Here is a 26,914-nt window from a genome sequence, read left to right on the forward strand (position 1 = left end):
TGAGGTTCTGCAATAACAATCATTCCAAGCAAATTAATATTTAATTAAATGTAAACTTCATATCTGAAATATGATTTGTTTTCAAACATATAGCATATAAGGAAAGCTCACAATATACTGTTTGTCAGTAAAAGAAAAAATACTACTATTTTTATTTATAATACTATGATATTATATATCAATGTGGTACGCATTCATTGATGCAGAACAATGAAAAAAATGATTACCTCCATATTCCTAAAAATTAATTAAGTAATTGTGAATGTTTTGTCAAATAACCATAGAAAATTCTTCTCCTCTACTGTAAAATGTATCTTATTAAGGGAACAGGCAAAATATAAGTAACAAGATCAATGGAGGGTAATTCAACTATTGTCTGGAGTTAAAGGAGGTATTTCAGCTTCATCTGCACTCTGAAGATCTCTGTAGTAACTGTACACCACTAAGATGCAGTATGAAACAATTGCTGTAAAAAATAAAAAAATATATATATATAGTACTTAACTGCATAAAATTTCAATTTTTTAAGATTATGGTTGAAATATTGCTGAATAAAAGTAATTTCAAAATAATAATAATAATAATAATAAATAATACCAATTATTAAAATTTCTTGACCAATGAAGTACAAAATTAATCCAGGATATTGGTATAATGCAAATACAGCGTTAGCGATTACTAGAACTTGTGAATGAAAAAAAAATGCAATCTGAAGTAATATCCAAGACATCAAATAGTCATGTACAGTCTGAAAAATGTAGAACGTCACTAAATGTAAATGATTGCTTGAAGATTAAAGCAAAAAACATTAAAAATAGCTTCCAAACAGAAATGAGAATGTGAAGAGTTGACAATGTAGTATCTTTGCCGATAGTTTAGCACAGTGTTTCCAAACCTGTGGTAAGCGTACCACTGGTGGAACGCGAGTTGCTGGTTGATGGTAAGCGAAAAATAATCAATAATAGCGGCATAAAAAATTTAAAAAATAATAGAATTATCATGTTACAGAACATAAATGATAACTACGTAAAAATCTGCTTAAAGAGACTGATTGTAATGAGTAAGCTCTATCCAAGCAATATTAAATTTCATTGGTACTTGAATGCTAAAAAGAAATTAATTTAAAAGATTTGTGCTCAATAGAATGCTTATGTCACAAACCTAATATTTCTTTAATTTTAGGTACAGGGAATATTTGCACTTAACTGTTTAAATAAAGTAAACAACATTATGTTTTTATGTTTAATATATTTTCGAATTCTCAAAATTTATTACAAAATGTCAGCCAACAATATTTTGATAAATGAATTTCTTTTCGTTATAAGAATTCTTTCTGAAATAAGATTGGGTGGTCATTATGTTATTAAATTTAAAATCAATAATGTAATTTATATAATCAAACCTAAAGATCATCATTTAATGTGTAATAAGAACGAGCCGGAAACATTAATTATTTATCAGCTGCCTAGTTTATGAAAGTTTTACAATCCCACTCCATATAAACAAATATAATAATCCTAAAGAAGAACTTTGTAAATGAATTAATAATTTTGGAAAGAAAAATATGTACGAAATTTTTAATTATTTAAAAAAGTTTTAAAACTAACATCTCACAATTTACAAAGTTTACGTTTAAGAACTTGAATTTTGTAACAGATACATTGTATCTCTATACAAATAAAGATAATAATAAAATAACACACTCCGAATAAAAAATTTCACGAAATATAATCATTTTTACGAAGTGATACAATTTAGCATGATTAAGTGGTACGCGAGCAAAAAAAGGTTGGGAAACGCTGGCTTAGCAGATAGCGTACATTAAGTAGTTCATTGTTAATAAATATATACATTCTTTCACCAAATCACAGACACATAGTTTAATAAAAATTATATAGAAGAATCAATAAAATTATTGGTTTAAAATTTTATCTTATAGGGTTAACTAAATTATTCGTGCTCCAATAAAATGACACCAACACTATCCATCACCTTACACAGAGACAAGCTCCAAGGTCTTGATTACCGTAAAAATCCTAAGTTTCCTTCCCAAAGCATTTATAGTTTACATTACTAAATTTTATAATTATAATTCCGTTTTATAACCGCTTACTTTTTGTAACTTTCCACTATCTCCTTAATCCCTGCACCTAACATCTTTCAAGTTCCTATCGCGATAAGCCTGTTATGAATAAGCAAAATATTGGAAAATGCTCCTCAAACATATAGCTTTACCCTTTCCCGGACTTTTAGAGCTTAATTTTAGGAAAAGAACGCCTAAAAATAGCAATCCCTGGAATCTCGAAATCGGATCTCCGTCGTCCACTGAACTCGTCCCTGTCCAAGCTTAAATAAATTAGCTTCGTAAGGAACAAAGATTTCATAAATTTATGACTGAAATTGGCGATAATCTTTTTTCCTTTTGGATTATTGAAAAAGTTAACAAAAAAATAAAAAATAATAATATTAAAAAAAAAGCTGAACTCTACATGTTAACTTCATAATTTCATAAACTTATTACATAGGAGTAACAGAAAGAGACAAGCGACAGGGATGATTTTCAAGTTGCCTACTCTATTTCTTTACAGTTGCACTTACGGTGATAAATATTTATTAAAATTTGCATATGCCTTCTGTAAATTAACATCCATACACATGTAAGCGATTTTTTTTAACCTACGTCTTCACGGTCAAATGCTGCTTCAGCCATACGACGTCTGGCAGCCAAATATATATATATATATATATTTTGAGTGGGTCCGTGGGTATATTGTTCCGGATATCCTGCAGTTGGGAGCAGGTTCGGACCGTTCATAATATCTCCACCACAAAGAACCCAGGAACTGTTGTCCTTAATGCTAATGCGGTGGAGATGCTTTTGAAGGTAGTCATGCCAGGTCAATGTAAGAGATTAATATCTTTATTTTAGTTCAGTAATAAGCATTGCAGGTATAGCGCTAATAAAAGTGATTTTGTTTACCTTTTGTACTCCAATTAGTAGGAATACACTAAAAACAATTTGTACAATAACTGATACTTCCATAAAGAATGTCGTGCTCCTAAAATCTGAAACAATAAAAAATATGGAAAATGCAATCTTATCTAAATAAATTCTCAATACTATCTCTCTAATTAGAACATTTTGTTCGTTTTAGATTAAGTCAAATTTCCTCAAAACATGCGATTTTTGAAGAACTCTTAAGTTCAGAAATTGATTCAGTCGAAACTCTTGCGATTACATTATTTCATGATTGAATAATATAATGACTATGAAACTGTGGATTTGTAAGTGGGTGATCCCCTGTTTAAATCCCTCAAGTAGCTACTTTTTATTCGTTTGCAAAAATGCTAATATTAAAGTAACAGCATTTATATCTACCAATAGACCCCCGTCCGTTGGTAGTTTGACATCTGAAATTATAAGTAAGCCATTACTTTTCTAATTTACTTTGTCGTTTACTGTTTAAATTAGCTGCACATAATTTTTATAAAATTGCTGAAAAGAATTTAGAAAAAAATAGACGCAAAATTCCTAATATGTGAATATTTGATTTTGAGCAGAAATAATAATAATAATAATAATAAGGGTTTTCGTAAGCAAATGTATTAAAATTAAAAACCATATATAACCTTAAATAACCATATATATCTTATAATGAATACGATCATGAATGTAATAAGAATAAAATGAAATAGAGGCTATAAGTAATATTTAATTTTATTATTTCGTAAAAAGTTGAAAAATAATTCAATGAAATATACTAAGAAAAATATGATACAGAATATTTAAATTACCAGCAATTTTGGAACTTATAGGAGGACTTGGTGTGGTAACATTTTCAGAGGAAGAACTATTTGAAGAATCCTCAGATTCATAACCAGAGTAAGGTATAAAAGCTTGCACTAGGTGTCCCACAAATACAAGTGAAAATAATACCTACAGAAATAAAAATTGACACATGGAAAAAAATGAAAATAAAGTATTTACATATTTCTAATATAAAACCATAATATCAATAAACAACACACATTGTAGTAAATAATTTAATTTATTTAATGTATTGTTCTTTATACATAAGAAAAGAAAAGTCATTCCATTGCAACCTTATTTATTTGCTTTTTGCCAAGCTTTCCGCGTAGGTAATGTTCACAGCTTTTGCAGGATTAATTGTAATTGGGCAGTGGTTGAAAGGAGTAGCGTATAATTTTGCCTTTCAATCTGAAGTTTTGAAGCTCTATTTTCTCATAATCCAATATTGCATCAAAATGTTCTTAGTTTTTTCACAAAGATAAGTGAAGAATATGCCGCAGATAATACTGCGACGAGAAATTTTTGCAAACAATGATGTAAAAGTGAGGGAGGTTAATCCAATAGGATTTTTTATTTTCTAAATGTTACTACTTAAGAAGTATATTATATTATGTATGGTAAGATTAAAATTAAAAAGATTGCTATCCCAGGGGGATCAGAAATTGGTTTTCACGAGATGAATACTAGGCAGTTTCTTCTCAGTAAGAAAGAATTATTTTTTATCATAAAATAAATAATTTGTTAAGAGAGAAATTATACAGAAGACCTGATGTGAAACCCAGTGTTTTGGTAAATTTAGATCTCCTGGAATTGTTTATAACAAGTAAATTTTTATAAAAATACAATTCTGTATTTTTATCCAAGCTGCATTACACTTTATATTGAACATAGTGATAAAAGAAAAAACAACCCCATTATATTTTTAGTATTTGGGAGCTTCAATACAGATTAAAATATAATAATTATCTGCCTCAAGAAATATTATTAAGGCAGTATTATTAGAAATTATATTATATTACTTAGCGCATATTCTATTATTATTTATCACAGTCATTTATAATTGCAATATCATTTTAAATTACATACATTCTAATTATGGTCAGTATTGAAGAACATGAATTCGATCTATTTTCTCTTTTTCTGAATAAGAAGGGAGTTTCTGTTAACGTTAATCAATTATGACAATAGAGCGAGGACTATTATTAGAATAATTGGTGGGTTTCGTTTATTTCATTATTAGTACGAAGATAATAAGGATGCTATCTGTCACTTACCTAGGTATTTAATCTATTAATTAAATAGCATTTTGATAACTATTAGTTATTTTAATAAAGCAGAGGGAATTATTCTTGCAATGAACATTTTGATCTACAAATTGAAGGTTTAAAAATTTTTTTTGTTTTAATTACAGCTATAAAAAAAAAAAATTATGCTTCCTCGGAGAAAAAAACTACGAAAACTCCAGTTACGAAAATTTAACAATTGGAAAATTTCCTCTACTTTTAAAGCAAAAATACCACGCCTAAAATTCTTAAATGTAATTTAAAATTGCATAAAGGAAGAAAGATTATTCCATTTCCAGACTTTTATTAACAAATATTTTTTACATTTTTGGCATCAAAGAGTTCCTCAGTAACTACACAGTCAGGAAGAAGTCTCACCAACCTTTAATGTTAAAATTTTTAAAAATTCCAATTTTTACAAAATAAGAGCCCTACGTCTGAAAGCATGGTAAAAACTAGTAACGAAATATGGCTGAAATTGGCAATAATCTTTCTTCCTCTTGAATTAATGAATCACAATGAAAACGATAAAAATATTCTATAAAATTGCATACTTACTATAAAGGATATGGCAACAATCTGACTCCCTTTGACAAGAGAAAATCCAAAAAATGCGTTTGTAAGCTTTGGTATTTTCGGCATCCTGGCCTACTGCTATCCCAGTGGATTCTGCAAATTAAACATTTTTGCGTTGGTAGTGATTGCATTAATTATTTATTCAAACTTAATTATTTTTTTATTAACACTTTATTTAAATATGTAACCTCAGCTCGGTAAGAAAGAAAACTGGTTTATATTTAAAGTGGAAAAATTGCTTAATGCACAGAATATGTTAACAAGTGTAGACCTACAAAAATGTATAAACAATTTAACAGTAGAGTAAAAACTGGACCGTCCTTGATCTCAGTATCATTTTGTGTGATAATGTGTTATGTTCCAGTTCCATCCATGAGTTAGTAATTGTGTGGGGGTTCATTCCTATTTTACTATCATAATATTTTCAGAAGTACTTAAGTGTTTCTTCACGTTTCACTTTATTTATTTATTATTTATTTCTTTTATTTTTTTAACGAAATCAGAAATGTCTCTAGCTCTGCCGGAAGTAAAAACTTGTTGCAATTGCTTTTCGTTAGAAACAGGTGCCAAAATAATAGGATTTAGCCTTACTGTAAGTACGTTTTTTACAATATTCATGATTAATTTAGTCTTGCGATTTCTTAACATTATGTAGATGTAATTACTATTAGTACTATTTAGATGTTTTTTATTTTTAAATGTTGATGGTTTCCACTTAATCAACTTTCTTTGTCTTTTTGTACTACCCGTTTATACTTATTTGCAACTGTAACAAGAAAAAATGAACTTAGAATAAAATTACATGAGCGATATTTGAAGAAGAGACCCAGTGGTATCTCTTAAAGGCTTTGGAATTTGTTTAGATGTTTCCGAAGCCACTGGCGCTTCAGTCGTCTGGGACAGAATTGGATAAGGTTGGGATAAGGACAGCTTGAAAGCTGTCGTACAAAAGGATTGTGATGGAGCCGTGGAATATTTGTTAGCGGAATCTTATCGGATAAAATCCAAATAGAATAGATAGATCATTATGATTATTATTAGATCATTATTCGTGACGAAATAAAGAGCACTGGTGATTTTTCGAAGGATTTTGGATTGTAAGGATTGGAGTCGGTAAAGATTGGAATGCTTAGCGGAACCTCACACCTCTAATACAGAGGAACATATTGGTCCAAAGTACATTTACTTGTATGAAAACAGAAACATGTAACAAATTATTTTCTAATAAAACATTTATAATAATAATAATATAGTCGCAAGTTTTCTACAAAGTAAGTCAGTTCTATAACGGAAGTTTAGATCGTTTGTCGAATAGCCTTTTGGCAGCATACAAATCTTCTGTTAGTGTCCATTCTTTTCAGTTTGGTGTGAGGATTCCAAGTTAGTTATTGTCCATGTGTAACCCAAGATAGTAAACTCAATCACACACTTTTCAATTAGAAACAGATGTTCTTGAAGGTGTAGAGGCTGTGATAGGTTCGGGATGAGAAGAAAGGATAGCAGAAAGTTTGAAGTTACTGTTCTAGGAGTAACAAAAAAAAAAACCAACGATATAAATTATATTTAAAATAAGTTCCAAAATTCTTTCCTGATTTCACGGGAAAGTTGGAGAAAAGAAAAGATCCTTGAGAGACTTAATAAATTGGTTTTTAAGTATGAATTAAGGATGAGGAAATAGGTAAGGCAGAGAACGCCTTTAAAAGAAGCACGAGGTGTTTGCAAATCCATGAAAAACATCGAAGAAGGTACCCGTACAGTACGGTTTCTTCTCAAAGGAAGAGGTTGCAGGATTTACAGCACGATGAAGTTGTTAAACAGTGAATGAATGAATAAATAAATATTTATTTCTATAAATATATCATCAAATAAATACAGAAGTATAAATGTATTATACAATTTAACCTTCTTAACTAGTGTAGAAAGAGAAAAGTTAGGTGAGGAGGATTGGAATGCAGGGAAAAAAGGAGAGGAAAACCTGCAGCTATTGTTAAACAGTGGAGTGCATATGTCTGAATCCAAATTGATAGTAAGGAAGAAATGTTGAAGCTTCAAGGATAGGAATTAAACGTTTATGAAGGAGCTTTTTAAGACATTACTGGAAAAAAACATATTTACCGGTAGGATCAAGGATCATGTAGAGGTTTCATGGGTTTGGGGTTCATCTTCTAAATGAAGAATTTCTATAAAGCAGAGAAATGAGAAGTTCTCAGCAGGAAGTTGAACATGTAAGTCAAGAATATCAGAGTGCGATTTGATAGCTGTCTAAATTTATTAGCGGATGTTAGGTCGTAATTTGGAGTTTTGCTGGTGGTTAGGTTATTATAACAAATTTTACGTCAGAAGAGCTAAATGCTTTGGAAAGGGGGATAGTGCAGAGGAAAATAAATATAAAGTACTTTCTTTAGCGATTGTTTTTAAAAGTAGCCTTTTCTAAGAATTCTTTCTGACTTCATCGACATTTTGGGGGACATTGCTGTGCAAATGCTTAGAGCAGCGGCGCACCCAGAGGAACGTTATAGGAATTGAATTCTTTTGTCCAAAAATACATTAGAAATGTTTTTGATAGGATGCTCTAAAAAATCTATTTCTAATGTAAGCTAAACACTTATTTGGGAAATTCCTGCTCCTAGCCAAGATTAAATGGACTAATTCTCTTCCACTTTTAAGTAAACAGTAATTCAACACTTGACTGCTTTCTAAACGTAATTCTTTAATCTAAAAATTAGACGTAAGCTTAGATTAGATTCCATGAGTGTTGGCTACTAAGCCACATCGACACATTCTGTCAGTTGGATCTTTCCTCCAGTCTTGTCTGTTTCATTAGATATAAGAGATTAGAAGAGAGTAGTGCTTGAAGACAGAGCCGAACTTTCAGCCAAACATACTCTCGAAACCAACCGGATACCTTCAATGCGTGTTGAACCGAGTCTTCTTCTACGCCTTACTAGTTACCAAATTAGGTGTCGTGGTTGGAGGTAAACAGCTAACATACTTAAATAAAACTCCTTTTTTTTTATACCATTGAATGAAATCCAAGACCAATATAGGAATAGATTTCAGTATTACAGTGTAACTCGTCTTTGAGGTCCGTACCTTAAACCGTACGGTTATCGTCGCCTTAGTATGGATTAACTACGTTGTACTTGATACTAGATATCTAAGGAAATTATTACTCCTTACTATTGCAACTGAGAATGGATTATCCTCTTCTCAAAATCTTACGCCATTTATTGCAAAAAAAATGAAAGAACTAAACCAGTTTTTTAAACTTACCGTATTGTTGTTATACCTCGGATTTGCCTCTCTTCTCCTCCTTTCTTGGAACCGTCCATACAGCTATGCAGAGACAAAAGATTCAAAATGTTTAGTTTACAATTAATTACTATTTTATAATTAATGACTGGTCAATTATTGTTTATTTTATTGGGTAAAGTGATCATGTTGCCCAGATTAATTTTCAAATACATTCTCAGGAACAATTCCATTAATGGGGTAGTGTATTGAATCAGATCAACAGTTTCTTAATGAATGTATAATGCAATTTACTTCTCAAATCAAAATAATTAAAAAATCTGGGCATCCACTGCTGCAGAATTTATGTTTTCTTGCCACGTATATTAGTGAAAACTATTTTTCTCTAATCACATCTTACTTCAAACAAAACGCAAAGAAGAAAGACTCCTCTCTTTGAAGAATGTCTTTAAGGTAACTCTAGGAAAATAGTAACAATTTTCTCTGGTGATAGGGAAAAATTAACAATTTATTTCTGGTGGTCGGTGAAAAACACTCACACATAAAAATTAAAATTTTGCTTTTATGCTATAAATTAGTTTTAAATTTATATAAAATTAATATAAAATATAATAATATATAAATATAAAATATAAGTAAATATAATATATAAAATATAATAAAAAATATATAAATACATAGTTTTAAATTTTTATATATGTATTTATTTTATATATATATTACATTATATATATTATATTTATATTACATTACATATATTATAGATTATGTTATACATTATTATTGTATTATACATGATATACATATATTACATTCTCGTCGTAAAATAGAGTAGATTTTAATTAATCTTGCTAACAGTGTATTAGCTCATATGTATAATTGTAGTAATAATGCAATTTTATAATTATTTTATAGGTTTTGTCTGCAGCTTTTATGGTCTTGATTGTAACTGACGAAATTGAACATTTTCATCGGCAAACTTACAGAGGATATCGTTACGCACCGAGTATGTACCTCGTAAAGATCTCTTTTTAGACTGAAGCACTCTTCTGAGTGCAAAAACAAACAAAAACCAAATCCAATACCAGCGTTTGTTGCTTCTTTAAGTGTCAGTTGTACGTAGAATGAAGGCGTCTATGAAGTATTCATTGGGCCAATGTGTGGGTGCAATGATGAGCCAGACTTTGCCTGTGTATGCGTAAGGTTTCATCAATTAAGCATTTTTTTCAAAAAATTGCCAATCTGGTAAAATAAAATGTTATTCTTAGAGAACTTAAGTAACATTTACGATCTATTTGTGCTCTTGTCATCGCCTCATTGCAAATCCGCATAACGTGATCATATGAGAGAGGCAATACTTGAACTGTTTACTGAGTTCATAAATGTAATTAAAAAATAAAATTACGCTAAATTAAACTATTCTTTGGAAAATTTATTTTAGAAGATTAAGTTTGAACTAATGACAGTTAATTGACATTAAGTAGATGTATCACTTTTGACCATTAAAAAAAAAAAAAACGAAATTTTTAAGTTATAAATACGTACAACTTACGAAAAGTTTTGTGCCAGTGGGTTAAGCTGCAACTTTGGAACCAGTTTGTTATGATATCTAACAGATACTTCATTCATTAAAATTTTAAAAAATATGAAGGTCAAATTGGTTTGTAACAGTTATTATCGTGAGAGCAGTTACAATTTTTAATTTCCTTTATTTTAAAAATAGACTAATGGATTAGTGAATTTTTAAGTTTTTGTAAGTCGAATGGCACTTTAAAAGCAAACTGATTTAAAATAATAATACGACTGGCTCTAAACAACTTTGCTCTAAACTTGAAATATTGAAATATTTGGAAAATTTATTTTTAAGAGTGTGGGAAATCCGAGAGATCGGTTTAAATTTGATTGCCGTACAAGCGTAGAGAAAGGAAAAGTTATAAGTCATAGCCCACTAATTATTGAAGTTATGTGCTGAAGTGCAGTTTCAAATGTGACTTCTTGTTCGAAATACTCCCAATTATCCAAGAATAGTTTAAATCCAGCTTCTCTTAATGTCTCAATCATCGAGCGAAAATGGTTAACACAGTGAGAGCAAGTTGTTTAGCATAATATCAACGCTTTGTTTTAGGAACATTCAGTATTCCGAGGTACTTATATTAACTGCTGGTACTTGTGTAATTAATATTAAGTTATCACGTTTAGTAAAAATGTCTAAGATGGAGAAAATTACTTTGAAAAAGAAAGAAGAGAAAGGTGTATGAACGAGATCGACAATTGTTAAAGTTTAGGCAACATCTAAAACGTAATTATACTCGTACAACTTGTTAAATATGTATTTTATAAATTCGTTGTTGCAGGTTTTGTTTATTTTACTGATGTTGGAGTATCGTTGCATTTTATTTTTGCTGTTTACTTATTACAAGGAATTTATGATGTTAGTATATCATTCTACTTTAATTATTTATCTAAATTTTGAGCTTCACAAACGATTTGTTCATTATATGAGGTAATACATTAGTAGAGTGGTAGAGCATTGCATTCGGAGAGGTTGGTTTCGAGTCCATCCAGCTGCTTCCTATGAGTCCTCATTGTTTCTGCCCGGTGATGAAAAGTGTTCAGATCGGCAGTGCACAAAAATGACAGAGAGAGAGAGAGAGATTTTTAAAAGTCAACGTTAGATTCCGAAAGCGGATTGTTAAAAGCGAAAACCGCTAAATGAAATATGTTGTGGTAATTGGTACGATTCCTAACATTGGCCTTCAAAATGTAGGAGCTGGAGAAAATACCAGAGAAGTTAGTTTTCAATCCATCTCAGTTATGTCAAAAGAACGATCACAATATTGTCTACTAAATATAATAAAAAAAATCTTAAGTAAACCAAAAACCTCTATAAATAGCTATAATTTTATTAAACTTAAATTTTATTCAAATAGTTTCTTTGTCATCAAATCTATAGCTTATTTAATTTCTGACATTTCTTTATTGTTCTCAAAAGAAGGACAAAAAGTTCAGTTTCTAGATTTAGTTGAGATTTTCCAAAGATATTCCACATGAACTTCATTCCTTCTAGCATGCAACCAACAATCTTTTCGATGGAGCCCGTTAAAAGATATTACCGAACCCGAACCCTTCTTCCATCCACCATACGTCTCCTTTTCAGAGGATGGTTCCATTTAAAACCAGATGTTTCGCTATATTAGCCACAAATTCCCCTGATCAAAAAACCTAATTAAAGGAATCATTTAAGAAATATAATTAAAGATACTCCTGTTATATTACTTCAAGGGTTAACTGAGAACGAAACTAGAATTTCAGATGGCAGTGCAGAATTTAGTACTCTTAAAAACACGAAACTACTTACTTCCAACAATTCATCAAAAATTTCTATTTATTTTAAATCAACAAACGATTATAGTAAAACGATCATGACTCAGCCAAAATAAAATGATCACCCTTTCATTGCTACATACAGAAATCGGTCTTCTGGCATATCTTAATTATAAGTGGCAGTATATTAATTATTAAAAGGTATGTTCGATGGTTCAAGAAATGCATGTTCATAAGCTGGGCTCAAACTAAAAGTAATGTTTTAATTAAATCAGTGTAGGCGACGTAGTCTAAGAACCAATGAATGGAAGATTTGAAGGGACATTAATTTTCAATTAGGCGAATGTTTTCAACGAAAATAAAATTGAAACCTTCCCATTGGTAATCGAATACTTTGATCATTGCAAATTTTAAATTAAATTAATTTTTGTTTTGTTGTATTTTGACTAAAACACGTAAATACGAAATTCGCACTCCACGTACCTCTCTCCCAGTTTGTCCAAGTTCTCTATTTTCAAAAGATGACATATCCACCACACTGCTATTCTCGGTATGATGAAAATAATACAATACAAATTTTCAGTGGCCTCACGGTAAGTCGTTTGACTCTATTAGTCGTTGATTACTATTATTCTCTTTTATCCCAAGTTTATATTATTATTTTCCTATTTTTCTTAATTTTTTACTATTTTATTAGTATTATTTTTTTTAACACTTTTCAAAGATGAGAGCCTTTCTTACTGGTCTTAAATTGTGTTGTAACAAGTATTATTCGAGAATTATTCTGCAATATATTGTCTACTTTTCAGAGAAAATCATACTATTTAATGGCGTGGGTAATACTACAAGTGGCTACTATTATTGTGGGAATATTCGTTATATTAATATTCTTCGGAATACTATTAGGCGCAGGGCGTCCACATAACATAAAAAGCATAAATATGGAATTTGACAGATTATTAATCGCTATTATATTCACATGTAAGTATTTATATAGGAGATGGGACTGCAATTTTTGTATACTTTGTAAACAATTATCATTAAATACTTTACTAATATTTTATTACAATTTTCAGTCATTTCGTGCTACACAGTGTTAGTGGTAAACAGTCATCGCGTACGAATGAACTCCCAAATACAAGCTCGAGAAAATTGTGAAAGCTAAGATCATCTGTTAGGAAGTCGCACTTGAGAACCCTGCGTTTTATATTGTCCTGCAATTGTATTGCACTTTCTTACAATTGAAATATTTCTAATCAAATATTATTGGAATTTCTGCAATTCTAAATAAATAAAAGGTAATGTTATAAATAATGAAAAAGATAATAACAAAAATGAAAGTATCGGATGGAAAACTGGTGTACAATATTACTCTCTATTTTTAGTATTTATTACTTCATTAAATAATAATACAAAATATGTATGCTTTTTTAACTAATAAACATTATTTATCACGAAAATCATTATCATTGCTATGTACGTCATTGTATTTATTATCTGTGTGTGTTATTACTTAAATATTGCATGTTAATAAAAATTTTAAAATTATCAGTTCTAATGAAAATTTGAAAAATCCCATTATTTTTTTGGTATCACATTTTATCTGTTCAAGAAATCCTAGTAAAATACTAAATAAATCATCTCGTTTCATTTCTTTAAATTTTAATTCAAACAAACAAAACTAATTTAATTTTTCACTTTAATGAAAAACATTGTCAAAAACAAATTGTTGGGGACAGATTTGTAATTAAAGAAATACTTATTTTCTTACGCATATCGTTACTGCTATTTAAGTAAATTAATCAAAGCTTGTACAATAAAAATGATATTTTAAAATAAAGTATTAATAAAATAATTTTAAATTATATAAACAGTATTTAAAAGATTTTGAATTTTCAAAAATACAATTGTTTTTTACATGTTTTATATGTTCTATAAGGTATTCGGGAAAATATTGTTCCTAAAAAAAATTGTTAACTTCATTAATATTGAGGAAAATCAGCCAAGAGGAAAAGGGTAGAAAATTAGAAACAAATTTAGATAAAATAAATTCTTTTTACATTTTTTTTTGGGGGGGGGAACATAACCGTGATAAGAAATCCAAAAAACACAAACAAACGCAATCTCCTTTTTCTAAGTATCACATTTTTGGACTTGGGTACGCTCAAAATGGGAACTGGAACTCGAAAATCTACTCCATTGAGCAATACTATCTACTACTTTAATGTCATATATGGCAGTCGTTAAGAAAAGTCACAATATAAATGAAAAGGAAATATAAGAATAAAAGAAAAAAAAATAATTGAGAAATAGTGAACTGAAATAGTTATTAGTTTTAAAGGTTCACATTACAACTAACTATTTTAATAATTCCTTTTGAACAATATTTGAACATTAAGTTTCCTGTTATCATAAAAATAATGACACTCAGTAACAAAAAATTATGAATGCTGTGGACAAAAAGTAGATTGTAATAGTCGACTTCCGGGGAAAGATAATGAACAATACTATTACGTCCAGCTCGACTTCTAACTTGAAATTTTTTATAAACATCTGACGGACAATGTAAGGGTAAAGTAAGTAATTGATGTGGACAAAATTTGTTTAATAGATGTAACTTTTTTCGTAGCTTTGTTAGTGGAATTCCATCTTAGAACCAGTGTTGGCTTTATTTGAAAAAATATTTTAAGAAACTTTTCACTCATTTTGAAGAAAACTTTTGTTGCAAGAATGTGCCAGTGTTTGGAGTTTACCAGGTCAGTCAAAATGGAGTTTGTACAAAATATTTCAAAAAATGTTTAATCTTGATTTTTTTTTTTTAACGCATCCAACATTACATGATCTCAATCAAGACTTTTCAACTGTTTCACTGTCTTTTGCGTTGATTTTCTATTTATTTGGAACAATTTTCCATTTGATGATTGATATCACTTAGAGGCAACAGAACTTTAACCCAAAAGAATTGATTTTCTTTAAAATTATACAAATCAGCCCAGGTGCTAACAGGAGTACGCCTTATACATATATTTGGAACATATTTGATTTTGGACAAACTGATGCTTCTATAAAAAAAGTAAAGTAAAGTTTATTTTTTCAGGCAGACTTTACGTCAAACTACCAAATTAGGTTTCGCGGACGGAGGCGACTAACAAACTTACTTCACAATGAATTGCTCAAATTATCTATAAAATACAATATAAGGTCTGGATCAGGAATCGAACCCAGCACATCTTAGCTTTCCGGGCTTCTCCTTTAACTTCTTGGCTATTAAAAAGATTCGTTCGAGGAAACTGACTTCGAGGAATCTGATGCAACAGATATTTCCGAAGCAAGTAAGGGTGGTAGGAAGAGAAAAGTGAAGTCATTTGCAGGCTTCGGGAAGATTGATAAGTTTTTTCGTCAACCAGAGAAGAAAAGGAAATAAGCGGCACTGGAGATCTGCCGAAAAAGGGTTTTCAACTGTTATTTTGGAACTTGAATGGCTTTAAAAATATTTTTGAATTGTCAGGGGATAGTATTTCTTTATTAAGAAATTCCGATATTATTTGTTTTTGTGAAACCTGGTTAACGTCCACCAATTTCTCCTCCCCTGAAATTTTCTCCGATTATGAAAGTTTCCAAATTTTAGCTATTAAAGAGAAGAAATTGGGGCGCCCCTCTGGGGGGATCTTGGTTTTTATGAAGAAATGTTCTTTTGGGGAGGTTGAAATTGTTGAGAACGTTCCAGTTATTGGATTTTCATTAAGTCTAAAATTAATAACAAATCTGCAATTATTGGAGTTGTTTACCTTAAGCCAAATGTTTCTAATGCAATTTTTGAGAAATTTAATGATACTCTTTATGAAATATTTTCTCACTTTAGCCATTGTAATTGTAAGCGCGTAAGGCTTCACCCAGATGCGGAGAGGGGGAGATGACGTAAACGTGATTTAAATCGATATGTGCTCGAGGGGGGATAAACAAATACAAGGAAAATAGTTAGCAGGGAAAATGGTCAAGACCTTAGAAGTACTGGAATCGAGCGCACATAGCCTCCGCCAAGCGGTGAAGGATCTCTAAATAAGCGGTAGAAGGGAATAGGAACTATTAAGGAGTTTAGGTAAACAATGGTGTAAAGATGTGTGTGAGTAATGTGTAGTTGAGCTCATAGAAGCGTAAGAAATATTTGGGTTTAGGCCCAAAGAGGCTTATCAGAATTGACAGAGAGGTAAGCGGAAGAGGGGAGGGTAATAGTGGACCAAGTGCACTGGTTGCGGATGAAGCGAAATGCTAGGTATCAACGGAAGTGACTCTTGGCAAGCTGAGATGCAAGGAAGTACACCAATGGGCAGGCTCGAGTGACGTAGGGCCGGAAGCCGCCGATGATGAAGCGTTGCAGAAGTACGAAAAGCTGTACTTGAAGAGGAGGTCCAGCGGACGCGTACTATATCCGTTGTGAAGCAGGTACAGAGGCACATACAAACTTGATCAAAGGCGTACTGAACTCCAGCAGACGGAAAAACCCCACGGTTAGGAGAGGATAGAGAAGGGGAAGGTTGAAACCATGGGAACTGAGAAATAAACAAAACTACAAAATAGCAGAAAAATAAGATATTGGCGGCGACAACAAAGGAAAAGATTAACGAAAAATAATGCGTACTACGAGAATTGGAATAAGGAGAGAGAGAGAGAGAGAAATAGAAAAAGGAGAGATGGAGAACTGTCAAACGGTACCGCCGAGAAAGGATGATACGTGGCTTAACAGTAATATAATAAAAAAACTGAATGCCTTGTATAACTGTCAACAAAGTAGCTAAATGTATGGGCGGAGAGCACTCTGGACGAAGTTCGCTGCTAAGATCCTCTTCTACATTTTTAATCGAGACCTTACATTCTTACCGGAAGCAGAGCTCTAGATCCTCATTAATTTAGGAAGCGGTTTAATAGGTTGCAACTTACTAAGTAGCTATTTTTTCAATTGCCTTATTCTTTTCAAAAGGGTTAAAAACATAAACTGAACTTGAATAGGGCTCTAATCTAATCTACATCTGGTGCCTCTACATAAGAAGTGGATCAATTGTGTTCTTCATAGAACTATTACAGCAGCAGTTGTTGGAAGCCAGACCAGCCAAAACTCATAAGTTTCAAGCACCCAATTTCAGGCATTTTTTTTCTTCGAGAGTAGGGTATCCCTTCTGGTAGCATTTCCTAAATATCGCTGCTACAACTATTCTCTTCCTGTTTGCTCGGAATGAATGCCCTTTACTGGGAATTCAGCGAAATAAAATGGAAACTTAAGTAGGACACATTTTTTATACCGAATTCAGTTTGGAAAAGTAAGGGTTATCTTCTAATTGCGAAAAAAATTCGTGCTGATTACATGAGTTGTTTACTATATAAATTACTATCATTCCTCTCTAATAAATAACCAGATTTTTCAGTAACTTTCTGCTTTTAATTAAAATCTAGCTGGAAGAGAAATTGGTGACATTCTTCTGTATTGAAGTGATCGATGTTTACTGCCACAGAGTCAGACGTACATCCACGTGAACATTCCTACTAACGATTACTCTACTATTTCGAAAAATTCTCTTTTTACTTTTATGATTTTTTTAATAAGCTGCCCTCCTTCGTTTCTTTTATATTCTTCACTTTTCTCCCATTAAATTAAATGTTTTACTTACAGAATGATCGCATTATCGCGTTCAATATTATAGAAGAGGAAAACTACACCAGTCAGCTTTTAGATCAATGCATCAAGTTTTACTTAATACGTAATCAGAACCTGAAAAATTTGAGAAGCTGAAAACAATCTATAAAGATAGTTAATCCATTCATCCAATTTCCAAAATTCAACAGGTGGGATTAAAAAAAACAAAACTTCCAAGTATTTTATAGTTGTCAACGCTCCAATAGAATCTCCAAATAGCAGCACTTGGAAAATTCGCACACAGCTTGGATTTTGTCGAAGTCTTCATAATAACATCTTCAAATATATCTAGGTTGGGTTTCCTGTATTTTTGTTATGAGATACTTAGTTTTTAACACGTTTACGCGCTCATGACATATATACGAGTATATGTTCTGCTTCATAACAGAACGGGTGGGAGAGAAAAACCCAATGGAAGAAAGAATTTAAAAAAAAGTGTAGTCAGAGGTCCTAAACACTAGTTCTTTAATGTATTTAAATTATTTAGTAGAAAATTTGATAAGAAAGAGAAAGGTATAGAAAAATCTTTAGTAAACTCTCTAATTCTACCTTCTGTTGCTATGTTTATTCTAACTTGGTTCTAACTTTACAACCTGTTCTTTTCAATTCAATTTAGCGTTTATTATCCTGCAATGTGTTGAATGTAATGAATTACAAGTTTATTAATTTGAGAGTGGATGCATATTAAATTGTGCACAATACAGGATGACGCTAAATAATGAGAAAAGCATGTAAACGGCAATCCGATCTGCCAGAAAGTTGTGTACGGATTTTAAGGTTCCGTTTCGAAGACAAGTTTCTCTTAAGCTAAACAGACATTGAAGAAATGTTAAAGAGGGCCTTCCAAGATGATTTTATTGCAATCTACCTTACACTCTTCTCGCTGTATTATTAACGCTACACAAATAGGGACAGGCGTTCAACGCCCCATTCTATACTGTGCTCGACAAACAGCGGAATTCGCATTGGGATATTAGTATCTCGTTTTCGAATTATTAGAAGGCTTTTTGAAAATAAACAATAGCTTTTACAGAAGTAAAGACCATGTTGTATAACTTTTTATTATCTGACTTTGAAACTTTGGCAGATTTCTGCACAGAAGAAGGCAATAATATGCAATTAATTTCACTTAACTTACGAATGAACTATCCAGAATTTAAAAATATATTTATAAATATGAAAATAAATTTGTATTTCTTTCTTATCGAAACTATCTTCTGATTTCGGTCAGAATTTTCCACTAAATTAAACAATATATCAAATAACATTTTTCGTACAAAAAGTTCTCTGAGTTCCGTGAGTAATTTTGTGTATATAAAGCAGAAATAATAAATTATCAGCACTAAATAAAAGTGTAAACAATAGTTGAAATGGTGCATAGTCACAAGTTCGGCTCAGTAAACTTTATCCAACACAACGCCACGCATTTGTAAACCGTTGCTGGGAAGTGACCATTCCACTACTTTACTTTGGTTACATAAAACTGCAATGATCTGAGTTGTGACACATGCGTTCATACGTTTCTCAATAATCTTCATAGTAAACAAGAAACTTCGTACGTTTCAAAGACGTATAACGAAGAATGAAATACTAAGTGTACAACAGTTAAGTGAATGCTAATTACGTGAAATGCTATACCATGTTAATAAAATTTGAGCGTAAAGTGATTCTAATTACATGCGATAGAGTACCAATTTGTTGAAAATGTGGATTGGGCCAATAGTAGTGGATAATATCCCGCGCGTGGTACTTAGAGATGTTTGGTCCATAAGTTTGGTGTAGAGGATTTGACTTCCACTTTGATCTGTCACACATAGTCAACAATTGTACTAGTCAAAGGATCCTATCGTGTAACGATATAAGACGAATGTAAGGTTCACGTAACTAAAATCAATTAACTATGAAGGAGATAAAATTTAATTGATCCAAATTAAACCATCCTGTATTAATCTTGTAGACAATTTAATCTTTTACTATCAATTTTGGGCATTTTGGATTGCCTGCGTTACTTCCCCTTTTTGGTGAAACCACCCTTTACTACAATCAATTTATTCACTATCTGGGAGCCATCTCCTGGTATATTTCATTGGTACATTACACTGATCTCGTCGCCGGAATTTTTCCTCATTAAAAGAACTTTAGGAGTAACTTTTTTTCAGTTGATTTAAGAAGGAAGGTAGATTTTTGGATATACCAAATTCTAATCCAAAATGCGGAGTATTAACTATAAATTAGATAAATTGAATACAAACTAAGTCCTTGGCAAATATGACGGATAAGCCAGATTAGCTGGTACAGTGCGTAAAATTAATTATTGATACATAGTTTTCGGCTGGGTAATACATCCTTCGCTTATCTTATTAGTTATTAAAGTTTAAATTATTTATAAAGTTATGATTAATAAGATGATTTAAGTCACGAATACATTAAGTCAATGTCACTTACCTAATTGTACCGAATATACCGTGGATTTGTTTTTGTCACTGGGTCCCACACATAGTACACACTAGGCGAGAACGTTGGTTATTGGCCCAGATCTAGATTGGAGGGGCCAGACTATTCGTTGTGCTGGCGCTATTTAATTGCCGTCTGTCAGAACAGAATATTGTTTGCCTTTATTGAGGAGATGTTCTTTTTTTTTACAATGTTTTCTTAAAATGAAGCTTTGTTTTTGTTTTACCATTAACTCCAATTATATTGATTGGCTTACATATTAAGTTTTAAGGTAAGTTTAATATTTTACAAAAAGTTTTCATTGAGATTTCAATAAAATCTTGATGTATTTTTCAATTGTAACATAATAGTTTTTACTTATTGTTGAAACAGTGTCGTTAAGCCTAGAACGAGATCTAAAATGGGCCCTATTCAACTCACACAAAATCTAAAACTACTTTGTATTTCTTTATATGTATCTTAAATTCTACATCATAGACTTTAAGACTATCCACTAATAGATAATTGTACATTCAAATACCTAATCCTCTTGACAAGAGGTGCTCGTCCAATTAGCAACAGGAATTTGGCAATTCATCTCCAATCCTTTACGTTATACTGAAGTGTTTGGAATATAAATGGGAAAAAAAATTTTTTTGAGCCACAACAACCTCCAGTACAGAAAATCCAGTTACTTGCCGGTAGTAGGTATGAAATATGAAATACCTGAAAGATTTAAGATTTATTAAAAAAAAAAAAAATCATTTGATGAAGTATATTCTTAATGCTGATAAATTCTCGAGCGTCTCCTTAATGGAGTTGCAAAATTAAATTAATTTTTGATATGAATATTTCAAATGTAATCCGGTCCTGGCCCATGTAATAGAAATTAATAAAATTCCAATTATTATTATTATTTTAATTTTATACAATGACACGACATAAAAAGATATTTGGGAGGAACTGTACAGAACGCCCTTAATGTTTATCGCCACTGATAATGAAATTCATAGCAAGCTATCTATGACTATCTAAAAAAAAAAATAAGAAATAAATAAAATGTTTTTTTAAAATAAATAAAATGGTCAGTTTTTACAATAATTGTTTATAATTATTTTTAACTGTAAACAAAAATTTCAGATTACTGCTGGTTTAAGTGTGGCAATCATGAGGTGTGCACTGCCGGAACTGAAAAAGTTTTTATGTTGCATTCAACTGGAAATTGGTTCCAAAATTTTAGCTTATTTTCATCTGGTAAACTGTTCTTCTAAACTATTATTATTATTTTTGGGGGGGGCGCGTCGTAAATTTTTGGAAAAGATAATATTTAATGTTTAATAAATCCAAAAAAATATTATAATTTTATAATATTTTTGAAGTACAGAAATAGCAGACTTTCATGATTTTCATTCACCATTGTTGGTGAACACTATGGCTTAAGTCCTAAACTCACCGCATATAGCGATATACCAGGCCTTCCTTCAAGGAATTGCCAGTGCTTTCAAAGCTCGCACTTTTTATTCCTAATTTAAGACAGGAATCCAAGCTTTAAGCTCCAGCCAAAGGCAGCAAGTCCTCCAATTGATGTTCATTGGAGGTAAACGCTTCTGGTCATCCTTGTAGAATAGATAGCATAGAATTGTTGGATAGATCAATCTGATTCATTCGGTAAACTATTAAAACAAGTTTTTGTTGTTATTATACTTTCCCTCTCTGTCAAAGAACAAAACAAAATATTATACATCATTAATATTTCCTCGTCCAGAATTTATTATTATTTGAATGTTTATGTACTCTGGATGGGCAACTTTCGTAGTCTGCATTGATTACGAATATGGTGTTCTCAGGGAATGAAAACGTCCCGCCGCCTCAAATAAATTACCTCAAATAATACAAAAGTTTATGTAACCATTGATCACATTGAGTACAACCAACCATTTATAAAATAAACCTTACGATCAAAATTACTTTTCACTTCCATACTAAATGCTCGAATTTTGTGGTTCAAAACGTTCAAATAATCAAATTGATGTTTTATTATTAGCGTATGTATATATATTTTTTGTTTCAGACATTCTCAATAATATTTTTAATTCGTGCACTGTCAGTGAGTGTTTCGTATTTTAAAATGAGCTTTGGTACTAAATATTTTTCTGGTAATTACTTTTGAAAAAACACAATATAACTAGCATAACTAGATGTAAGAAACCCAAAAATAATTCTTTCTGATTAGATGCTTTAGAAAATGTAAATCAGGGTGGATAAATCAATTATAATATAAACATATCGGACAGGAAATACTTTAAACAAATTATATTTAGCAACAGTAAACTAAGAACAGTCTTTACTTCATCTTATTTATAGCCAACAGTTTACTGGAAGAGTCATGTTCGCAAATCAGAAAATAGTTATTTGGAGCCTCAAGAAAATAATAAGTAGACAACATTTTGGTTAAAATAAATTAACTGGAATAACATTTCCTCCATTCATTTCCTCCATTTAACGAGACTAGCACCCTGAATGGATTTCGACAGAAATCTGACTACGAACGCCAATCTGACCATTGCATTGGCAACTACTCTGATTCAACCTGGGTAGTGAACTGACAAATAATTAATTTGAGAAATTGTAAAGTTCCAACGTTAAGAAGTGAATATAGGGATGCAGAAAATACTTAAAGCATTGAGATGGTTGCAACAAGTCTGTCTCTAGCATGATTTTCTCTTTTAGTATTGTGTTCAAGCAGTTTTGGATTTTGAGTTCTCACGGAAATCGCAAAAAGTGTGAAGTGCGAAAACATGGTTTTTATGATGTGACCAGAGATTGTTTGTCTACCTGAACTGAAAAACGAAAAATTCCATTTATTAATTACATAAATTAGGGTTTTTGTCAAAATCGATCAACATAAAGTACCATTTATGGAATCGATTTTTCGGTTTTTTGAGATTTAATCGAAAGAAGCTCTATTTACAAAATTTGGTCTTATCTCAATACCTATCTCACCTCTTAAGTGAAAGTTAAAGAATGTAATTTGTACTAAATATTGCCCTACTATTAGATTTATTACAATTGATTGTACCATTACAACACCCGTTTTATCGTTGCTATTTTTACAGGACTCTTAGAATTTGAAGATATTGGACTAAGCTTACAAGTAATGTTTGGAATTTATGCGCTAATTGGTCTGTACGAGGTAATGTATTTTCAGTTATCCGAACAATTAATAATTAGTTTTCTTTTATCTGTAGTTACACTTAGATGCTAAAGCGTGGCTGTAGGCTAAGTTCCTAATAACGTAGCTTTCTAATCAGTCTGATAGACCTGTTTAAAGTATATTTTATATAGTACGTATTCAAGATTTTAGGCAAAGGATGGAGATAAATAAGACAATAACATATGTAAGTGTAACTGACTAGCTTAAAAAGTGTTCGCATAGCTTACAGTTGTAGTAGCATGTCCGAATGGATTCGAAAAGCATTGTTCGCAACCTACAGATCTCAAGCAACGATTTAATTTCTAGTTGACAAACACCGTGGCAACTAGACAAATTGTTTGTTTAAAAAAATAAATTGTTTATAAATTAAAAAAGAAATTCATATATTGTATATTGAAACTGGTTTAGCCAATTGGAAACAAGTACGCAGTACAGAAGAAAACAAATTTGCAAGATATCGAATAAAATTTTATTTTTTTTACCTGTGAAAACCAAAACCCATAGAGTAAGGTTACCAGACATATCCCGCGGGCAGTCCCCGAATTCGTAATTCTGTCCCCGATTGAAAAGTCTCCCCACAATGTCCCCGAATTTTTCTCCCTGACTGTCTTTCATTTCTAACTTTCTTATGACTTTTCAAGAATTTGCTACAAAACTTAGTTCAAGAGATGACATATTACAAAAAATACATTCATCCTGAAAATACTTGTGACTTTAATTGTGTCAGAACAAGAATATTATGTCAAGTATTAATAATTATATTTATAGTATAATAATAGTAGTATTGAATTTACTTTGAGAAACTTAACTCTTATCAGTGGACGACAACACTAACGATACGATCAGCTGTATACATGGAGCTGCCAGGTGTCCCCGGATTTCAGGTAAACAATCTGGTAACCTTACCATAGAGTGGCCCTTAAAGCAAGTAGAAGTTAATGATTGTGCTAAAAAAAAAAAAATAGCCGATTAGCCCCGAGTCCAAGAAATATATTCACAAATATATCAGAATTTTAATGAAAATTTTAACATAGAAGCTTAATCTGTTTCATAAAAAAGAGTGTTGTGCTGTTTCCTCAGATGGAGTGTCCAATCGAAGTTGATTGTCTAAAATAAAGCTTAATTAAAAAGCCGGAGGGCTGTGTGTAAGATCAATAAAATCTTTAGAGAAAAGAAATCATGTTAGAGAATTTAGAAGAAATGGGAGGAATAGTGCGAAGAAGGAGTGCTAATCAAACTGGAAGATCTCCTTTTGTTTTGAATTAGTTTGGATAACTTTTACCCAGTGGCGGCTGATGTTTAGGTTGCACGGTTGCACAAGGCCTAATAAAAAGTTAATTGCAAAATTTTGTTTTTATATTTCATCTAAATGTTATTCTGATCGCTGAGTAGAGTTTTAAGCTATTCAAGCAGCGTAAATCTGAATTTTAAATTGAGCTGCGGTAACAAAGTAGTGTCGCAGCTTTTCGTGTCTATTGCAACAAAAAAAAAGAAGATGTTACAGTTTCAACTAGCAATAATCGCACCTCAGGAGACCTTCATTGGTTACGATATTGCCACTGCGCAAGGTGATGTTATATTGCTGTTCATTATTTTTGGTGACTGATTCATAGTTTCAATAGGATGAAAAAATAATTGCCATTTCAGTCGTGATTGAGTTGACTTTTACTTGGAGGACTAGAAATAAGTTTGGTATAGAACAATATTTGAATAGGGTTGCGATTTACTTTAAGTTTTAATAAAAAGACCTATATTTGATGATGTCCTGGACTCGTTATCGAATAGGATGTTTGAATTAATCGAATTGTATTTTTGCTGGATTTAATGAATCCCGCAATTAAAAGAAAAGCTTTGGCATTGTTTTGCAAAAAGGAAAAAATAAGATTTCTACAGAACAGGACGGAGTAGTAGGGGGGAACAATGGGCATTTTGGATTGCCTGCGTTCCTTCACCCCTCTTGGGGGAACCGCTCTTTGCAATCATCTTTGACGCAGTAGTACTGCAAGACTCATGGAGCAGCGGGGATACTGGGTGCCTGTCCAGGTTTTATAAGTGATTCATAACAAGTGATGGTCAATTACAAAAAAAAAAAAGATTATGTGATGAAATATTCAAAACTTTGCATAACATTTTTTATGGGTGTTGTTCAAGCGTGAAACCTAAGCTCAAGCGCCTCATGATTAAAAACAAATGTCCAAATCGTTGCATGTTTGCATTACCAATTCTAACCAAGAAATTTGAAGTGATATGGGCCTAAAGCCGCTTCCAAGAAAAAATATGCAAATTTAATTTTAAAAATCAAATGAATACAACTTGAAGGAAAGAAATTATCTCCTTGACAATAGAATTTTAGGCATTATATTTACTAATTCTTTTATAGAAAAGTCCAACGCTGTTGTTTGCCTGGGTTCTGTTTGAAGCAAGTTCTATTCTAGTGGCTATTTTGTTAATTATATATTCGATCATCGTTGCTATAAACAGAAGCATAAAAAAGAATCAAAAGTTTACATTTATAAATCCTGAACAACTTATTGAAGAATGTTTGTTTATAGGTAATTATAATATTTAATTCTTTTTTTATTTTTATAATAAATTACTAATATTTCATTTAAGACCCAACCATGTTTCTTTGGTTTCTATTTTATTGCAGTTGTGTACACATATTTCTGCCTCGTGATGAACAGTTTGTATAAGAAAATGTTCAGAAATAAAAATGACAAAGAAGGAAGCATTGGTTGGCGAAAAAACTCAACATCTGTACGATGAATTCCCCAGCATTCTCTCATGAATTTTGATAATTAAGAATTTCATCGCATAACTGTGCTGTTATCGTTTTTGGTGATTGATTCATTAATCCAGAAGCAAGAAAGAATAATGCTAATTTCATTTTTTTATTTTGCCGAGCTTTCCACCTAGGGACTAGGTAATCTTCAGAGCTTATTAACAGTTTAATATTTGTACATGGTTATTCTAAAGTTAGTGCGTCTTCTGTCATGTCTACTTATGAACTGTTCATGAAACAGAGAGCACCTTTGGATCTCACCTGCAGAATTATATCTAGTAACCATCATATATTTACAGCTAAATGACTAGTAACAATGATTCCTCTGAAACAAATAGTTTTTTAAAAAAAAAAACAATAAATAGAATTAATAGTTTGTTTTAGTGGAAGAGACTGAGCAGTAAAATCAGCGCAGTACAACAACAAATTTATTTATGAAGGAAATTTTTAATATGTATATTTTGGTTTTATTTTGATTTTTTGTAATCAAATCAATGAATTCACTTAATACATTTCAGAGATTACACATTACTGTTGATGAATAAATGTT

At 31.2% G+C, this 26,914-nt stretch overlaps 3 protein-coding genes and 1 pseudogene across 9 annotated transcripts; 2 read left to right on the forward strand and 2 right to left on the reverse strand.

Annotated features, from left to right (window-relative positions):
- Positions 1–22: 22 nt before the first annotated feature.
- Positions 23–20,457, reverse strand: LOC141447774 (uncharacterized). 4 transcript variants are annotated; one of them, XM_074115618.1, is made up of 7 exons: positions 20,381–20,457; positions 8,944–9,006; positions 5,653–5,763; positions 3,796–3,937; positions 2,981–3,066; positions 598–748; positions 23–466 (listed from the first exon to the last, which is right to left on the reverse strand). In XM_074115618.1, the coding sequence occupies exons 3-7, from the start codon at positions 5,734–5,736 to the stop codon at positions 366–368; spliced, it is 564 nt and encodes a 187-aa protein (XP_073971719.1). In that variant the 5' UTR covers positions 5,737–5,763; positions 8,944–9,006; positions 20,381–20,457; the 3' UTR covers positions 23–365. The 4 variants fall into 4 exon arrangements, with proteins under 4 accessions (XP_073971719.1, XP_073971728.1, XP_073971712.1 ...); XM_074115627.1 differs by lacking the exon at positions 8,944–9,006 and having other exon boundaries at positions 20,381–20,404; XM_074115611.1 differs by lacking the exons at positions 8,944–9,006; positions 20,381–20,457 and adding an exon at positions 5,946–6,063.
- Positions 6,129–13,697, forward strand: LOC141447853 (uncharacterized). The gene is made up of 5 exons (XM_074115740.1): positions 6,129–6,262; positions 9,838–9,928; positions 11,277–11,353; positions 13,056–13,227; positions 13,323–13,697. Exons 1-5 carry the CDS (start codon positions 6,176–6,178, stop codon positions 13,409–13,411), a joined length of 516 nt encoding a protein of 171 aa, XP_073971841.1. The 5' UTR covers positions 6,129–6,175; the 3' UTR covers positions 13,412–13,697.
- Positions 14,825–26,910, forward strand: LOC141447796 (uncharacterized). Of its 4 annotated transcripts, XM_074115647.1 has the most exons (7): positions 20,490–20,660; positions 20,762–21,076; positions 21,509–21,622; positions 22,440–22,524; positions 23,485–23,561; positions 25,963–26,134; positions 26,233–26,910. In XM_074115647.1, exons 3-7 carry the CDS (start codon positions 21,536–21,538, stop codon positions 26,346–26,348), a joined length of 537 nt encoding a protein of 178 aa, XP_073971748.1. In that variant the 5' UTR covers positions 20,490–20,660; positions 20,762–21,076; positions 21,509–21,535; the 3' UTR covers positions 26,349–26,910. The 4 variants fall into 4 exon arrangements, with proteins under 4 accessions (XP_073971756.1, XP_073971765.1, XP_073971748.1 ...); XM_074115655.1 differs by lacking the exons at positions 20,490–20,660; positions 20,762–21,076 and adding an exon at positions 14,825–15,002; XM_074115642.1 differs by lacking the exon at positions 20,762–21,076 and having other exon boundaries at positions 20,492–20,660.
- On the reverse strand, positions 25,028–25,153 carry LOC141446424 (U4 spliceosomal RNA; annotated as a pseudogene).
- Positions 26,911–26,914: the final 4 nt, after the last annotated feature.

Source organism: Rhodnius prolixus, unplaced genomic scaffold (assembly GCF_049639745.1).
Source record: "Rhodnius prolixus isolate KJV_2025 unplaced genomic scaffold, Rpr scaffold_1, whole genome shotgun sequence".
Taxonomy (NCBI): Eukaryota; Metazoa; Arthropoda; class Insecta; order Hemiptera; family Reduviidae; genus Rhodnius; species Rhodnius prolixus.

Bases quoted from the DNA above. Each gene is read 5' to 3' on its own strand.
- LOC141447774 (XM_074115618.1), bottom strand. From the start codon at position 5,736: ATGCCGAAAATACCAAAGCTTACAAACGCATTTTTTGGATTTTCTCTT. The intron at 3,938-5,652 runs GTAAGTATGCAA...TTATTTCTGTAG, and splicing joins TTGTTGCCATATCCTTTATA to GTATTATTTTCACTTGTATT. The intron at 467-597 runs GTATTATTTATT...TATTTTTTACAG, and splicing joins TCAAGAAATTTTAATAATTG to CAATTGTTTCATACTGCATC.
- LOC141447853 (XM_074115740.1), top strand. From the start codon at position 6,176: ATGTCTCTAGCTCTGCCGGAAGTAAAAACTTGTTGCAATTGCTTTTCG. The intron at 9,929-11,276 runs GTATGTACCTCG...TCGTTGTTGCAG, and splicing joins AGGATATCGTTACGCACCGA to GTTTTGTTTATTTTACTGAT. The intron at 11,354-13,055 runs GTTAGTATATCA...TCTACTTTTCAG, and splicing joins TATTACAAGGAATTTATGAT to AGAAAATCATACTATTTAAT.
- LOC141447796 (XM_074115655.1), top strand. From the start codon at position 21,536: ATGAGGTGTGCACTGCCGGAACTGAAAAAGTTTTTATGTTGCATTCAA. The intron at 23,562-25,962 runs GTAATGTATTTT...ATTCTTTTATAG, and splicing joins CGCTAATTGGTCTGTACGAG to AAAAGTCCAACGCTGTTGTT. The intron at 26,135-26,232 runs GTAATTATAATA...ATTTTATTGCAG, and splicing joins TGAAGAATGTTTGTTTATAG to TTGTGTACACATATTTCTGC.